The sequence below is a fragment of the Caretta caretta genome, chromosome 11 (assembly GCF_965140235.1).
Source record: "Caretta caretta isolate rCarCar2 chromosome 11, rCarCar1.hap1, whole genome shotgun sequence".
Lineage (NCBI taxonomy): Eukaryota > Metazoa > Chordata > Testudines > Cheloniidae > Caretta > Caretta caretta.
Window position 1 is genome coordinate 53,722,694 of NC_134216.1, and position 17,948 is coordinate 53,740,641.

General features: G+C 42.6%; 1 protein-coding gene across 1 annotated transcript; it reads right to left on the reverse strand.

The window, feature by feature from the left end:
- Nucleotides 1-3,031: 3,031 nt before the first annotated feature.
- Nucleotides 3,032-16,997, reverse strand: CAVIN2 (caveolae associated protein 2). Its single transcript, XM_048868600.2, has 2 exons — nt 16,108-16,997; nt 3,032-5,724 (listed from the first exon to the last, which is right to left on the reverse strand). Exons 1-2 carry the CDS (start codon nt 16,561-16,563, stop codon nt 4,933-4,935), a joined length of 1,248 nt encoding a protein of 415 aa, XP_048724557.1. The 5' UTR covers nt 16,564-16,997; the 3' UTR covers nt 3,032-4,932.
- Nucleotides 16,998-17,948: the final 951 nt, after the last annotated feature.

A 17,948-nucleotide genomic window follows, 5' to 3' on the forward strand; every position in this document is an offset into this window, starting at 1 on the left:
TATGGGAGCTTATAGACCCAGAAAATTACAATTAGGGTCAAATGTATTATTATTTAATCTCTAGCTCAGTCTTGTCACAATCACACAGCAAAAAAGAGTAACAGAGACCTCATCTGAACATACAGAAAGAAGAAACAGAATCAAAAGCTGGCATGCCAGAACTATAAATCAGCTAATATATTTTAGGAATGACAGAATGATTAAAATTACCCCCCCAAAAAGAGTCTCCTCCAGAGAAATTATGACTCATAGTTTGTTCCCTTTTGTGTTGCTATGGAAAAGGAGGTTAGCGCCAAAGGTCATTTGAAAGAAAGATAAATAGCAAACTCTACCAGATTCATTTTGTGTTAGAACAATGTAATTCAGTATGTGGGATGCCCACACAAGAGACACTGAAGGTTAAACTGATGGTTAAATCAAAACATACACAATTAGAAAAGTTAGAGTGAATTTAGTGTGTACCTCAAACAGCAGCATGAGTGGGAGGGGAAAAGGAAGGGGACATGGTTGGAAAAAAAGGGCAGAGAAATCGGAAAAAGAGGCATAAATGTCTTAAGGATTCTACACACATACAGTTAGATTCCACCTGGGGTTGATGCTGGCACAGGACTCCAGCAATAGAAACTCCAAAGCAGCAGAAAGAAGCTACAGCCTCTCTTCCACTAGCCTGGGAATGAGAGGGGCAGGGATCAGAAGCAGAGTGTAGCCCCTGTAGATTCAGCATTTGCAGTCTCCTAAGGAGCTCCAGCTATGAACATAAGCCAAGCACTAACAAAGGTAAGTGGCCTTCTTTGAGATTAATCTTCCCACTAGCAAGCAGGGGATTGAGGTGGCACAGAGAAGTGCAAACTTTACACCCCTGAATCTAGCTCATCTTATCTTACTCACCTTTAGGGGAAAACATAATTAGAAGGGATGGGTTTGCAAACCACAGTTGCCCTCCAGCACTTTCAACGATGAGGTATGGTAGGAAAATTGGCTGTGAAAATGACAGTTTGCCATTTCATGTTCATATTCCATCAGTGGCTTCTGCAGCACGTTTGCTCAGGTTACAGGTTCAAAACAAGGTTGTTTTTTTCCCCAACTGCAACCTCAATGTATCTGAAAATCGAGCTGTGTTCTCTCCTTTGTATGTAATTAGCAACAGTAAAGACCCTGGACTCAGAACTTAGCTAGAAATTTTGCTAATGATGCAGCAGTCAAAGCAGAATAGAGCTTGCTTTTCTGCAGCTGTGTTGGCTCTGCGCTGCTGACAGCAGTAAAACTATTTATTCTGTTGATGAACTAAGCGAATAGGATTAGGGAGATACAGAGCCATATCATGTCCTCCTATGAATGGGAAGTGTATGTATGGCTCTGGGGCATAATGTGATTCTCAGAGCCCAATCTAAACCCACTGAAGTCAATGGGAGTCTTTCCACTGACAGTGGCTGTTGGACTGGTCCCTTTGTCAGCAGGTATGTTCACTAACAAGGGGGCATTTTTGCACTAGCTTTTCTGAGCATATCCACGCTATAACTTGTATGGCCATCAATTAATTTTATCACCATAGAGGTGACCAGGCCAGATGGAAAACTGTATTTTAATTTCTTCAATTTAAAGAGTAAAAATACCATAACTTCTGGCATGTATATGTTCTTTCTTTTTGATCAACAAAGCTTTTGTAGTGCAAGCCCTCAATCCAGATCTCCTTTTTTGATAATAAAAGGATAGAGAAGGCCCATATTCCCATGTCTTTTCACAGAGGTGTCTTCTTATAGTGTCCAGTGCCAGAGATAGCATATGAAGGTCAAAGGGATGCTCCTTGCCTTTTCACCCAGAAGTGGATAGGAAAGTGAGCAGTTTTTATGGCACTGGAAATAGAAGCACCAGCAGCTATAGGCTGCCACTAACATAAGTATTTCTGCCATATGGTCCTTACTGTACTTAATCTTTGCACAAAACTCACGTTAAGAGACCTACATATTTTTCATGATATCAAGGGTGTCCAGAGAAGTAGCTGCACCTTTGCTTAAATATATAAATACCTGTCATCACAAAAAAGAACAGTCGTGCCCCTGGGTGAAATCTGTAAGCTGTCAGGTTGGCCATCACATATTTTAATGTTTGGGTTTTTTTTTTTTTTGGAAAAAATATCATGCTGCCACTGCAGACATTTGGCCATGAAAGTATATTATAGGGACTAATATTCATTTTCAGGAGTCATGGAACTCAAAGACAGAAAGGGACTTTAAGATAGCTTGGAACAAAGGAATCTCTCTCTGTTATGGGATACAGTACAGCAGATAGCAGACAACAGAATAAACTTATGAATTTTATACAAAGATAATTTTATGTTGCTAGGATTACAGACCTGTTAGTCCTTGTAAATGTATAAATATATAATCTTAGAAATAAGTTAAATTCTGGCCCTAAAACTAATCCCTGTGCATACAATGTTTCTTAAAGTAATTATTTGTACTAATTCTCTATTGGGCTGATTTTGAACACCTGCAGTTCCTATTGTAGGGGGTTTTAAAGCTCTTAGAACACCAAGCATGTAATTAAGTCCAGTGTCTGTAAAACATGACAAAACATGTCTGACTGCTAATTTTTTCAGTAGTACTATCTGAATTAAAGCTTATAGGGAGGAACAAAACAGACATTGTTGGGTTCCCTGGCTAGCATTTCATGGCTGCGAGAAGTTGACAATTGTTCCATAAAAGGTTAAACATGTATGCTTTGACCTGTCTGTAAAATTAAGTCTAGTAAGGCTATGTGGCACTCTAGAAGACACAAATTTATCTGTGTGACTAAACAAAATGTACAGTTCAATACAATTATGCCTGTAGGAGTATTTAAAGTATTAAAAGTCTAGTACAATGCAATAAAAATGCAGATGGAACTATCAAATTCACCAAGCTGTCTGAAAATATTCAGATGCTTTAGCAATCTGGTAAGGTGATATCTGAAGAGTTAAATTTGAGAAATGGTTCTTGGATTTCTAAATAAGAACAAGGGAACAAGAAATAAATGTAATTGGGACATAAACTCAAGTAGTAAATGTTTAGTCTTTAATTTTGTTTTTACCAACCTCTAAAATTTCTTTGCCCAAACACTGACATAGTTGTATTAGTTTGATTATTTCTTTTTTATTTACTTCATCACATCTGTAGTTAGTTACAAGTATTGAATAACTGAGTTACATTTTAGTTAATACAAAATGTAGCTGCATGGATTTATGTCATCATTCTTCTTACAGATGATAGTTCTTGTATGATACTATATAATAAAGAGCTTAACTTTTAACAGTGTCTGTTTAAAATCCGCTATGCTTCCAGGCTAATTTCCAGCGTGATTTACTGGTTCAAGAGAGTGCTCACGTCCATCGTGTGATCTCTGGTAAGCATACTGTAATGTGTATTTTTTTCTTAGAAAACTTTAAATGATTTGTAATTTTAAATACAAGGAAGGAAGCAACATGTTAGTGCAATGTTATGTAACAAGAATTCAGTATTCAAAAGGAAACAGAAAAACAAAAATGCATAAAAATAACATGGATGTAAGGCAACTAAGGGTTTTATCCTTTTCTTTTTTTCCATTTATAAGTAGCTGGAATGAAAATTCAAAGAGAGTGAAATTTCTTTAACCCCTCATTTTAATGCCTTTTCTCAATTTGAAACCTGTAATTTGAGAATATGTAGTAATTTTTGTATGTGAAAGTTGTAACATTAGTGGAGAGTCCAACCCCATGGCTTGTATAAATTGGCCTCTTTGGCAAACAGTTAAAACCACAACACACTGTTATCCTTCAACATCCTGACCAGAAACACAAAACTTTACCTTTTTACAAAAATTGTCCTTACATCCCTGTAACTATTCTGTAGGTATAGCATTACATATATGAAAGTCTTTATATAGATAAGTTATGCTATTTTCAAAATATTCTTAGGTACAGGTGCAAAGATGGAAAATATACTGCTCTAAGGAATAAGTAGAAATTTAATTGTGTTATTTGAGTGTATATTCTTTATGCTGGCAGTAGAGATTTTTTCCTTTTCTTTTTCACATTCTCCCCTTCTGCTCTTTCATCATATTGCCTTTAAGTTTCTATCATATCATCCCTTGCTTCTATGTCTGTCACTGTTTTTGCCAACATGCCAAGCATTACCTAATATCTCACGGTAAGTACTGTAGCTAGTTACACATTCATCCTTGAAGTCATCTATTTCTATAAACTGCTGTGAATTACAAAACCATGACTCCCTTTGCCATATAAACACAGTTGTTTCTATTAAATGACTAACAAAAGACTCTGGGTGAAATCCTGGCCCCACTGACTCAATGGCAAAACTCCCACTGATTTCAGGAGGCAGGATTTCACCCTTTGCATAGTCTGCTCTTCTAGTCAGAATGTAAAATGGAGCCATACCCAAAATAAAATATACATGTGTATATACACAACAGTTACTGAGTCTATTACCTTGCCTTGCCATGTCCCGGATATGCTAAGCTAAGCTAGTGTGTTCAGTGACATTGTTTATATAAAAACTACTACACAGCTACAAAATACTGCAATAAGAGGGAAAAAAATATTTCTTGACTACTATCCAAGCACTTCCCTGATCTAAGTTAAAAATCCAGCTGACCAGCCTGCCTCCCCTGGTCAGGTTCTTTTCCTGATATCTCCAATTGCAACTGACTGCAGCAACTCTAAATTAATATTACCAGCTGTTTGACCTAGTATAGGAGTGGAGCACCTTGTAGGTTGCCTGCATAGTAGACCTTGTTCACTCTGCATCTCAATACTATGCAATACATTAGCACTGCATAGAAAACAACAAACTTAATCGTTGTCACCCGATACGTTGTATGTGTAACAGAAATATACATTGCTTCTTCGCTTAACTAAACCTTTTTGCATTTCTGAACACAAAGGACGGCTCAGATTTATTATGCAGTTTGGTCTATTTGGAGAACAGCTGCTTGAGTTGATTCTTCATCAGATTGTTCTGTTTCCCCACTGGTTGGTTTGTTTCTTTCATCATACAGTCTCTGGCTAGAAACTTCTAGTGCTGTCCCATATTCTTCATCATCTTCAACAATTGAGAGCTCAATGTTGCTGTTTATCATCGCATCCCCTTCTCTGCTTTCTTTCTCTAGAGAATCAGCTATTGCTTTGCCTTCCTCAATTAGAGAAGTTGGAGGTGAGATATCTGAGAGCCCCTCAGTAAACGAGGTGGTCTCGTCATTTACTGCCTGCTCACTGCTTGTAGTTTCTGTTGGTTTGTCTTCATTTTCAGCAGGGGTCTCTCCTTCATGGACTTTCTTCATGTTCAATGTGAGGGGAGACACTTTGAAAGAGGAGCTTTTTGAGGATGAGGATTTCTGATGATGTGGAGTGAGCGATTTCTTAATCTTCTCCCGTCGTTCAACTGAGACAATTTTTGTGCTGATCTTGTTCATCTTTTTCTCGATATTTTGGCGAGAAAATGCTTTCTTGAGGCTGTCCACTTTCTTGAGGCTTGATCTTTTTATCTTCTCAGCTCTTGATTCTTCCATTTTTTCCTCTACGCTGTCATCCAGACCATCTTCGTCATGAGGCATTTCATCATCGGACGACAGCTCCACTGTATGCAAGGTTTCTTCCAGAGTTTTGTTCTCATCCACAGACTCTTCCTTTCCTTCTGTAATACTGGGAACTGGTTCTTTCACAAACACGTTGGCAGGAATCTCATTTTCCTCCTGAAAGAGAGGACAATATTTGAGTTTCATAGTTCACAGGACACAAATTTGATAAAGCATAACCTTGCACAATGTTACATTGTTTTTTTTACAATGAGATGAAGGAAGCTGAGCATTTATTATTGTTTTGGTATATTTAGCCAGCAAGAAGCCACTCAAAACCCTCTCAGCCATTCCGTTGTACAGCTTGAGGCAAATGAGGGGCCAACTGTGATATTCCAGTTTCAGAGGGCTCAGAATATATAGATATAGAATATGAATCTATCCTATTCTGTCATTTAAATTAGATATTACTAATAAGGGTTTAACTACAAAGCTGTAAATCTAATGCTAGAGAAAAAGGGTAGGGTTGTGGTTAAGGCATGAGACTGAGCACTGGGAAGTTTGGGTTCAATTCTTGGTTCTGTCACACTCACCACATGACCTCAGGCAAGTCATATAACCTCTCTGTGCTTCAGTTTCCCTGTCTATAAAATAGGGATATACTGCTGACCTATGACACAGGTATAGCGAGTCTTATTTCCTTAAAATATGTGTTTTGAGATCCTCAGCTGGAAAAGTGCAATATGCATGGAAAGTAGGATTAATTGTGTTTGAGAGGTTGCTAAAAGTTGGTAAAGTATGTTTGTAAAGAACGGACCACATCCTTAGTTGGTGTAAATGGTTAAGCCTCATTGATTTCAGTTAGTTTTACTGCCACTGACAATATGTCCAATATTTTTAGTTCTGTTGAACTTTGATTGCAGTAGCTTGAACACTGCTGGAACAGTTTGATGGAGCTGGATTTTGACCACCTTGATTCACACGAGGATGAGACCTTTGGCACGTTGCTCTCACCCTGCCCATGTCCCGGCTTCCTCTGGATGGAACAGTGCTCTGCAGGGTTGAGCTCTGGGAGGAGAGGAGGAAACAGCAGAAGGGGGAGATGCTTGGCTTTTAAAGGAGGCCCTATGGGCAGCCACAAGTGCTCCAGAGCTAGTGAGGGTGCACAGAGTTTCCACGTGGGGTAGCGCAGGCCTCCTGCAGATCCCTCAGGCAGCTGTATGAAGTCTAACCCCAAACCCTTTCTGGGTGGGTCAGAACCCAGCCTCTCCTTTCCCTGGATGGAATATCATGGGAAAAACTCTGAAGAACTTTGCACAGGTTTCCCTTCTCCGTCTCCTGTGGGTTTTATGGTAGGAGAGCTGATCCAGCGCGAGACGATTAGAATATGTTGCGTTTCCAAGATCGAAGGAATGATACTGATTTTCTTTTTTATTTGGGGGGTGGAGATAATGGAGGATGGGACATATAAACTAAACACATCTATGAAACGTCTTAAAAAAAATGAAAGTGAAAAATCATGCAAAAATGAAAGGTGACTAATGTTCCATGCTACAGGGAATAACAGTAGTTCTTTGCATCAAGTAGTTGAGGTGGACAACAGCTGCATATTATTTTTTAGAACCAAAAAAGGCCAGGGAGGGATGTATTCCAGAAGTCTCTAAATAAAGAGCAGACTGAGCAGGGGAAAGAGCTGGAACTGGAAATTAAGGGCCGCCTCCTGCAAATAGTTGCTACTGAGTACAGCGCTTGCAGCCATGAGGAGTTCAAAGGGGACATCTCCTAGTAGTAAGCACTACGTTAGGTAGTAAGTTTCTGCAGGGTTGTGTCCTAAGACAGAAAAGCAAGCAAACCTACAATACTTCCTTTATTTCTTTTCCTATCCTTGTAATAGCTGCATGTTCTGCATTCATATTACTTAGTTTATCATTTTTAACTTGGCAAAGCTTAGGAGATACCCCAGTCACCTCGTTCAGAGCTACAGACTGTGGGGAAAGAATTCAAAACATCTCTTTTAGATATAGAAAGGGCTGTGTGCCAGATGTGATGGCCTCAGGTCTGTCCTTAGTGGGCTAGAGACAACATTTAAGGGAAAAAATACCATATGCAATTCAAAACCTCTGTTCATTAGCACAGGGTGTGATCCCTAGAGAAAATGGTCTCTGGGGTTAAGATTTCTGGTGAGGCTGCACAGGAATGACTGGATGAATGCACTGCAAACACCAAACTACATTTTGTATGCGGCTTGGTTTTTTAAAATAAAAAGTCACATTCCTTTGCTGCTAGTCCACTACAGAGCCTTCCTGGAAACAAATTATCCATACGCCTATGAACAGAATTTTAAACAAGTGTGCTTGGTGTGTGAGGAATATTCTTCAAGGTTACAAAAGAAAAAGGATAGAAAACACTTTTGAGATATTTGTACGTTTTAAAATTCTATTGACCTTGAACTAACAATAAATAATAAACTTGGACAAATGACGCTCCCAAAATGCTCTGTACCTTTCCCACAGTGGAATCCTAATAAAACTGTCACCCTTGCTGCATGTTTACATATATAGATTTTGTTCTGGTGCTGAGCACTGTAAGTAAATGGGCACGGTATATAGTCTTGTGATTTTTAACTTGGTTTACGGTGACCAGAAAGCAACTATTTATCACAGCAGCTTTAAGGATCCAAAAAAGCCCTTACTGCAATTAAAATATTTATAATGTTCTCCAATTTGATTACTGAAATATGGACTATATGAGCAGACACAATTGCTCATTTGACCCCAATACAACTATTTGCAGAAGCAAGTATAAGACATCAAGTATACAAGTTTACTGGCCTAACTGTCCAGATTCTTTCCAAATCTGGACAATTAGAATTTGTGTACAATTCTGTATGATCCAATATTCAAGCATAAGAATGAATAGAACAGATGGTCTGAAACCTTGTAATCACTTGTAAATTACATTGATTAGGATTTATTAAGATTTGCTTTAACAGCTGAACTATATGAAATAAAAGGCCCAAATCCTGCCATCCTTACTCAGATAGAACTCCCTTTGACTTTATTGGGAATTCTGTCTGAGGAAAGATGAGTGGGATCTTAATATAGCAAAATGGTTTCACATGAAATTGATCATATACGGAGTCTGATCCAGAGATGAACCAACACTGCTCAGTTCAAGGTCAATTCAGTGACACTTCTAAACTGTTAAATCGAAGTACTGCAAATTCTAAAAACATTACTATAAACATTTTATTTTCATATTAAAATACATTTGTGGGGAGGCTGGAACATCCAGTTTTCAGTACAGATAAAAATTCATAATCTCTATAATGCTCCATAATAATCAGCTAATTATTCATTTAAAGTTACAGAGGTGGGATGTACTTGTGGCTGAAGCACAAGTGTGGGAATCAGGAAGTCTGGCTTGTATTCGCACCACTGTCACCGATTTCATGTGTAAATCAACCTTTGTGCCTCAATTTTTCCACCTGTAAAATGGAAGTATTTTCCTCTCTCAGTGGGTGTTGAGATTTGGCTCATTCATGTTTGTAAAGCATTATGGGATCCTTAGATGGCAGTTACAACAAAAATGGAAATTATAATAGAATAAAATCTCTAGAATGAAATCTGCTTTGTTGCTAATACTGTTTTAAAAATCATTACTATGAGCATGTTAAATGCGGTATCAGGAACTTTGACTGCAGTCTACCCAGAAGTCCTTCTGAATTCCATTATGTTAGGTTTGGTTGTGCTAGGTAGGTTGCAGGACTGTAGTTCACTTTAAAACTCCAGTATGTAAGTACCGTCTATTAATTTTTCCAGATAAAATTTAAGCATCTGATCTCTTGGACTAGATCAAAACCAGGAGAAATATGCTAACCAATTCTGAGATGGGATCATAATATATCTTCCTTCATCCCCCACCTTTAGAAAGCTAAAACAAGGCTTGCATTTTTCCAGATTAGTCATTACTGTACACAACTAAGGAGCAGCCTTTCTGTATTCTGTTTCTAATGTCATCAGCTGGGACACAATCCTGCAAGTGCTCCATGGGTGTGGAACTCCCACTGAAGTCAACAGGAATTTGACCTGAGTAGTTTCTGCAAGATCAGGTCCTTGGTCAGCATAGAGGTTTTACGCAGTCGTTTTGGGGGCTCTTGTTTATGGGGATATATACTTCTCTGTAGTAAAAGCTATGGAAAGGCCTCACATTCATAACGTACTATAAAAATTGAACTATGTGAGTGAGTATTTATAACAAACAGTGAGAATTTTTTTTTAAATCACCTACCCCTGGAATGGCTAGAATCCGAAGACAAACATCTCTGCAATTGCTGTGTTGGGGAAGATAGGAGCATTTAACTGGCTACATCTAGAGTAGACTATGTAATAAAAGGACATGTCACATACAGAAAAACTTTTCTCAAGCCCCCCTCCCTTGTTATTTTTCAAAGGGCCGTTAGATGCTTAACCATCTAATATTCTAAATGAATGTTTTGCCAAATGCAGAGCAGATTTCTGTCGAGTAAGTTTACTACTGCTCAGAACAGCCTTAACTCCCTCCACTTTTTCTCAGACCACACCTGCTCTTTAAGAGCTTGTCTACACTACCCGCTGGCTCAGCAGGCAGCGATTGATCCAACGGGAGCTGATTTATCATGTCTGACACGATAAATCAACTGCTGAGCGCTCTCCCATAGACTCTGGTACTCCACCAAAATGAGGAGTGCAAGGAGAGTTGACAGGAGAGCGTCAGCTGTCGACTCACTGCAGTGAAGACACCGCGGTAAGTAGATCTAAGTACGTTGACTTCAGCTATGCTATTCACGTAACTGAAGTTGTGTATCTTAGATCGACCCCGTGTGGTAGTGTAGACAAGCCCTGAGTTTGTAAATGGATGTGGGCACAGTACCAAACAGGACGCTGTAGAGGCAAATTCTCTAATAAGTTAATAGTTTTCAGCACATCAGCCATAGCTCGCTTACTTTCCCATTTTCTTTTTTTCTTTACTTTTGAAGATGAAGATGCTTTTTCAAAAGGCTGTTTGTTATGCTGGTTGATGCAACAAAATGCAAACACAGTTAATTTCCTGTGGCTTTCTCTGCTCACTTCATTTCAGGATCAGATATTCACTAACTGCAGTGCCTAGAAGGGGCCTGAATACCACTTTACTGACTCCTAGCTATAATTTAGCATATTTTTCTGTCCCATCCAGTAGTAAATGAGAGATTTTTATTGAAACACTAGTCTGTATTCCTCTTTACTTTGGATTTTACTATATCATCCCCCTTCACTCTGTCTTAATATATGTGTGACCGCATAAAATTTGTTCGGAATCCATGCAGTCCAAAATCGTGCTGGTCATGCGGTTGCAACAAAACAGACAGGAACAATGCCAAAGCTTAACAAGGATTTAAAAACAGTCACTTCAGTGTTTTAGACTGCTGCACCACTTATGGTATTTGTAATTATTTTTAAAGCCTTACATGTTTAGATGTGACAACATTAAAATATGGCATCAATTAAAGAAATATGCAAACTAGGAACAATACAGGACGTCTCGGGAGAAAAAACCCCTAAACATTTGAATACAAAATATGCAAATTGATAGTTTTCTCACTGTGTTTTCATATTGAGTGTATACATTGAGGGAAATCCGATGCAAACAACTCACAGCCTGTCCTCCGAAAATACAAACCCTGAGCTCAATCATGTCTTCCTTACACACCCAATGCTCCTGTTAAAGCAACAATAGGGAGCAAACTCAAATTCAGAATTGAGTCCCTAATCTTTGCTTTTATTTTCACATGAAGTTGTTTTTCTAAAACAGGAGACAGAGTCCTTAATGAGAAATGCACAGCATGAAAGTTAAATTTGTTTTTAAGTGGCAGAAAATAAAACCTAAACAAAATTGCCCTTTATCCAAATTCCATTTTCAAAACAAATCTGATATTAATACTGTATCATAGCAGCAGTTGCTTCTTTCGCCCAGAGGTCCCTGCCCAGTGTCATACACAAATCCATCCATCCTTTTGAGCTTTTTCCTGTGTTTAATTCTTTTCCTGGGGGGACAGTCTAGATCAGAGGTGGGCAAACTACAGCCCATGGGACCCTCCTGCCTGAGTTCCTGGCCCGGGAGGCTAGCCCCCAGCTCCTCCCCCACTGTCTCCCACCGTCTCCCCCTGCCCCCCGGGGGCCACAGTTCACTGCACCGCTGGCGCAATGCTGTGGGCGGCAGGGCTGCGAGCTCCTGGGGCAGTGCAGCTGCAGACCCCAGCCTGACCCGGTGCTCTGTGCTACGCGGTGGCATAGCTGGCTCCAGCCGGGCAGCGCGGCTGTCGTGACGCCAGTCACCGGTGCTCCAGGCAGTGCGATAAGGAGGCAGGGAGCGGGGAGGTTGGATAGAGGTCAGGGGAGTTTGGGGGGGGTTGTCAGGGGGCGCGGGTGTGGATAGGGGTTGGGGAACAGGGGAGTTGAATGGGGACAGGGGTCCCGGGGGTGCAGTTGGGGGGGGGTTGGATGGGGTGGCAGGGGGCAATCAGGAATGAGAGGAGGGGTCAGATGGGGCAGTCAGGGTACAGGGAGTGGTGGTGGGGGGGGCATGGATGGGGCAGGGGTCCCGAGGGGGCCATCAGGGAACAAGGGGGGTTGGATGGGGCAGGAGTCCTGGGAGGTGGGGGTGGGGAAATAAGGGCCGGGGGCTGGGCCATGCCTGGCTGTTTGGGGAGGCAGACTCCCCTAACTGGCCCTCCATACAAAGTTTGCCCACCCCTGCTCTAGAGGACTAATAGGTCTTTTCCATATTAAATGTCTCTTAAAGACACCATACAGCTTTTGGGGAGATCTGAAGCCAGGTAACACAGTTATTAGCAGGCTTATGCAGAAAGAAAGTAAGGCAACAGAAAAGCATCATGACCAACATTTGGGATCCTTGCCAGGGTGTGGTCAGTGTGCTCCCTTGAGCAGAGTACAAGCTGGGAAAGAGAACAGCGCAGCCTCTGGGGGTGGAAAATCCCAGCCCCTCCCATCTTCACTCCTGGGAGAGAATTCCAACCTCTCCAAACAGCTCTTTCACACCAGCCACTCAAATGTGACAGGCCAGAAGACCTTTGTCTGGGACTTCAGTCCACAAGACACCCAAGTTTCTCTTTAATAGCTGGTTTGTGTTACTGACAAGTAGTATTGCAATCTCTTAGCAATGTTGTTGTGTCTATGTTGCTCCCAGGACGAGAGAAAGAGACAAGGTGGGTGAGGTAATATCTTTTATTGGACCAACTTCTGTTTTGGAAGGGTCAAGCTTTCAGGTTTCACAGAGCACTTTCTCAGATCTGGGGAAGGTAACCAGAGTGTCCGAGCTAACCTCAGGCCAGATGGTTAGGCACCAGAGGTTCACGCATGCTGTAGAAGACCACTTAAAATAAAGTGGGCAACTAAAGGTGAGCAGGCAGCAGAGTGTGTAACAAATTCTTGTAATGAACCATAAGACCAGTGTCTCTGCTTAGTCCATGGATTTTAGTATCTAGCACAATTCTAGCGTCTATGAATTTCAGTTTCCAAACTTGTCTTTTGAAGGTGGTGTGCAGGTTTCCGTTGAGGATGGGGATTGAGAGGTCAGATATGGAGTGCCCTGTATGCTTATCAATCTAACCCTCAATTGCCCACTTCAGTTTAAACTAAATGGTCTCCCTGAAGCATGTGTGAACTCCTTATGCTTAAGCATTTGTCCTAACTTGTATTTAGCTTATTCACCCTAGTTACAATCCCCAGACCTGAAGAAGAGCTCTGCGAAACTCAAAAACTTGTCCCTTCCATCAGTAGAAGCTGATCCAATAAAAGATATTACCTCACCTACCTTGTCTCTCTGTTCTCTTGGCAATACATTTACTGAAGTTAAATGTGATTTTTTTTTTCTTTGCTAAATAAGGGCCTTCGGCTTGATTCTCCTATTATTTACACCAGCTTTACAGCAGGTTAGCTCCACTGATTTACACTGGGGTCAACTATGGGTTGGTTCACGTAAGTGAGAGGAGAGTCAGGTCCTCTGAATCCGTAGAGAGATTTAGGACACAACACCCTTCTGTACGAAAGTATCTCTTTGAGTGATGGAACTGTACAAGGTGAATTTCCTTCTGCAGTCACTCACAAAAATGGGGCTACATTGTTTGGTTTGCTTTTGTGACCAATCATGCATTTTGGAACCTGGTATTAAAGAAAGGCCCAGGCCAAAACCTCTACTTTGAAGGTTCCTGAACTTTTCAGAGGATTTGATTTGGCAAATATTTCTCTTCAGCCACCGGCTTGTCCTCCTTCAAATCCCTCAAGACTAACTTTTACCATGATGCCTAAAAAGCCCTACCAGCAGTGCACAGCAAGACAAGAAGTGAACTGAGCCAGTATCTCACCCTTACTCCGTCCTTTTGTCTGTTTCTTCCACCTGTTGTGTCTTTTCATAATCCTACAATGCACATTCTCTAGAGAAAAGGAGGTCTGTTTTTTGAAAAAAATTGTATAGCCCCTAGCATAATGATGCCCTGATTCTGACAGATCTCTGGATGCTACTGTCATATAAATAATAATAAACATCTGGACCAAATCAAAACTTTAGAGCCAACCCCACCCCAAATTTAAAGGTTTAAAATCTAAATTCTGTATCTCAAACCCATCTTTTGGTATCTGATCCCTGAAATAGTACTATTTTAAATTTCGATAAAATATCTGAAATTCTTTTTAAAAACCCAGGTACTGCATCTCTTAATACATCTGGTACATGGTCAGCTTTTTAGTTGCTTTTGAGGTGGAAAAGACCATACATGTCTATATGTGCCATGATCTCTTCCTCATTTGTCTTTAAAATACTAACTTATAGCTTCAAGAGAATAATAAGCAGCAAGGTGGGGTCTTTCCTAAGGGAATGGGCTGTAGATTAATTAAGCCTGCCAAATCTTTAAATCTAGTACTACCCTGATTAAAAAAAAAGTATATATATGAAAGTGGAATATATAATCTAACATAATATTTAACAGCATAAAAGATAAATTTACACTTCAGCATTTAACTAGCTGAAGTCAAATCGGATTTTCCTGAAACAAAATTTCAATGACACTTTTTAGAAGTAAAAGGCACGTCCCATACTTGGTTAAAATTCATGTTGTGTACAATCCACATCATTGCTTAAAAAGGAGAAAATATGTAAACTGTTCGTTCATACCACCGAAAGGCTGACAAACAGAAAGCTGAGTTTTACAACTGTGTTTTTAATAGATTGCGGAATATGCTGGGGTCAACCTAAAAATCAAAGTTGGCATTTTGTCGAGGGCAACAAGAACTCTTAATATTCTAAGTATTCTACTTCCTTGATCAAAACGGGAAGGTTACTTTTTCCCAGTTGTGACCTCAAAGAGTTAACGATTGAATTATGCGCTCTCTCTGAAAGTTTCCACTAGCTCCTCTTGTGCTGCAATGAAACCATAACAGCAGCAATGGATTCCTTCCCCTTCCTGGGGGGAAGCCAACATAAACTGGTTGGTGAAATGCAGAGTTTTCTGTGCATGCTTTCTTAAGAACTGTTGCATGCATAAAAGTTACAAACTGTCCATGCTAAAATACACGGACTTATTGGCCACGAATGTGTGCCCACACTGCGGAGGTGCTAGTAATTCTGAAGTGGAAAATGTGTGTATGCATGATAACATAGCAGTATTGCAGAATGGTAATGAATCTGTGACTTGTGTTAGGTGTGGCACAGAGATGCAAAATGTATAAAGAGCCCCCTACTTTCATGGGCCAGTGAATCGGAGTGTTCTTGCTAGTTAAGCACCAATAGTAGTGACAGAGAATATATATTGCGCTGGGGGATGGGGGGGGGGGGAACAGTGCATGTTTTGTACAAGGGAAGTGAGCATAGTTCACCACAGCACTGGTCTGGAAAGTATTTGTATCCATGTAAAAAGGACTTGTGTTCTACAGATGATGAATCTGAGCATTCTTTGTGTGTGGCCCTAGGACGATTGAGATGAACAGTGTATTTCCATGAGAAAACCAAGTCTCTCCTAAGAGCCATCCTTGGGCAGCACTGCCCTGGCCAATGCAGGTAGCTCCAAGGGAAACTGCACAGGTTACACACATTTAATTCAGTAGGGTGTTCTCCCGGGGGGCGCACCTGCAGCTCTGAAGTGTCTGGCAAAGGCATGGCTAGCGGGAAGCCCATGCCTCGCACAAGGGCGAGGAGTTGAGAAGTTCTGTACAGCGCCGTGCGTGACATTTCTCACCAGGGAGCGAAGGGAACTAATCGCCGCCGCACAGTGGGAGCGGGGGTGAGAGGCCACGCCTTGGAGCCCCGCCGCTGGAGCGGGCCTCGCCCTTTCAGCGGCCCAAGGGTAGATGAAGGCACTGGGCTCTCCACCAGCCCTGGCCGGAGTGGCTAGGGGAGAAAGAGCGGAGGTGGCTGAGCGCCTCCAACCGCCTGCCCCCAGGGCCAGGGGCGAGAGGGAGAGGACGGAAGGCGCCAGGCGCCCCCTCGGGTGGGGGAGCAGCAGGGTCCAGCCCGCCCCGCCGGACTCACCTGGAAGATGAGCACCTTGAAGCGGTTGCGGCGCAGCAGCTGCGCGTGGTTGTTCTCCAGCCGCCGGACCTGCGCGCACTGGCGCTCCATGCGCTCCCGCACCTCGCGGGTGTGCGCGCTGACCTTGCGCGACTTCTCCAGCAGCTTGCTGACCGCGTTGCCGGTGGAGGTGTGGTGCTTGCACAGCTTGCTCAGCTCGCCCTGGATGCCCTTCACCGAGCCCTCCAGCTCGATCTGCCGCTGCTCCATCCTGAGCTGCTTCTCCTGCACCGAGTCCAGCATGTTCACCAGCTTGTCCAGCAGCGTGAGCACGGTGATGGCGTTCACCTGCGAGCCCTCCCGGATCGCCTCGCCCGGCGCTGCAGGCAGCGGGCTGGGGCTGCCCGAGGGCTCCGGGCTGGGGCTCGGCGGAGCGTGGGCGCCGCTCCTCTCGGCCTGCGCCCCATCCTCGCCCATGGCGGGGAGCACGGCCAGGGCCCCGGGCGGCCTGCTCTGCCGCGCTCCTTCCTGGGGGGGACCCGCCGCTGGACGCGGTCTGCCCGCCGCGCTGCCAGCCTCTCTTAAAGGCTCCCCCGCTCCCCACCCAGTGGGAGGCGAGAGTCCGCCAACGCCGGGCTCCGCTCAACTTTGTGCGACACACACACGCTTCCGAGTCCCCTCCCCAGCGAGGAAACCAATCCCGGAGCCGGGGGTGGGTGTGTGGGTGTGTGTGTGGGGGTTGCCTTCGCCTTCAGTGGGAGCAGGATCGGGCCCGCCAGCTTTCCCCCTGCTGCTGCAGGTTTAACTCCCCCCAGCTCTTTAAGTGGAATGTCATATTTCAACCATGACTTCATGCAAGGCGGAGAAAACCAGCCCGCCGTGGCCCAGTTCCATCGCCAGCCGTTGGCTGCAGCCTGTAAACTTCTACCCACTGCTATGCGACCGGGGCAACACAAGAGCTTGTGGTTTTCTCCCCCCGCCGGCCCCTTTTCCTGGATACCGAATGATTTGGATAGAAAGTATTGTTTGCCTTTGTTCTGGGCTGGCGGATGGGTTTCAGCTTGAACCGAGAAAGGAAGGGGAACAAAGTTTAAGCCACCTTTAGTTGTTGTTGTTTTTTTGAGAGAAATATCTCAATGGGCTTATGAAAGCCGCGGGGGAAGGGTTCATAAGTAAATAAAATCCAACCACACCCATTGCCTGAAGCTAAAGGCAAGAAAACCAGTCACTGTGTTTGCAGGATCAGGCGCTTTAACATTACAATTGCTATTGAGTTCTCTGAGTTACAACTGAGATAAGGGTTTCAGAGTAACAGCCGTGTTAGTCTGTATTCGCACAAAGAAAAGGAGTACTTCCAAGCTCTGCTGTGTGAAAAATATGTCAAGCGTAACTCAGAGAACTTCATAATATTCTCGTTTCTATCATGTTTTAAAAATATTTTTAAAAACTTTTTGGGTCAGACATTTAAAGGTGGCCTCTAATGCTGCATCTGCATTTCTGTGTCCACACCTGCAGATAAAAGTGGTTGGATTTAACCATGTAGCTATTTGATTGTGCTCTCAAAGCAAGTAGTTAAATGTCTTATCTTTTGTGCCCACGGTTAATTGGAAGGACAAAATGAGAGGCTGTCTTGAAGGCTTTTAAAAAATATATGGGCCTTGATCCTGCAACTGAATGCATGCAAGTAGATCCCTGGGCCCTCCTGCAGCCCCACAGAAGGCAAAAGACTTCAGCTCAGGGGTCCACATACATGGACCCTGGAGCCTTACATGCATACTTACTTAGCTTTATGCATGTGAACTCAGTGGGGCTGCTCTTGTGTGACAGTGTTTTCAGAATTGGGTCTTTGAGCTTTCTATGAA

What these genes read in the sequence shown, in the direction of transcription:
- CAVIN2 (XM_048868600.2), bottom strand. Translation starts at nt 16,563, where the DNA reads ATGGGCGAGGATGGGGCGCAGGCCGAGAGGAGCGGCGCCCACGCTCCG. An exon ending in TCAAGGTGCTCATCTTCCAG is followed by an intron (nt 5,725 to 16,107) that starts GTGAGTCCGGCG and finishes CCTCTCTTTCAG; the next exon opens with GAGGAAAATGAGATTCCTGC.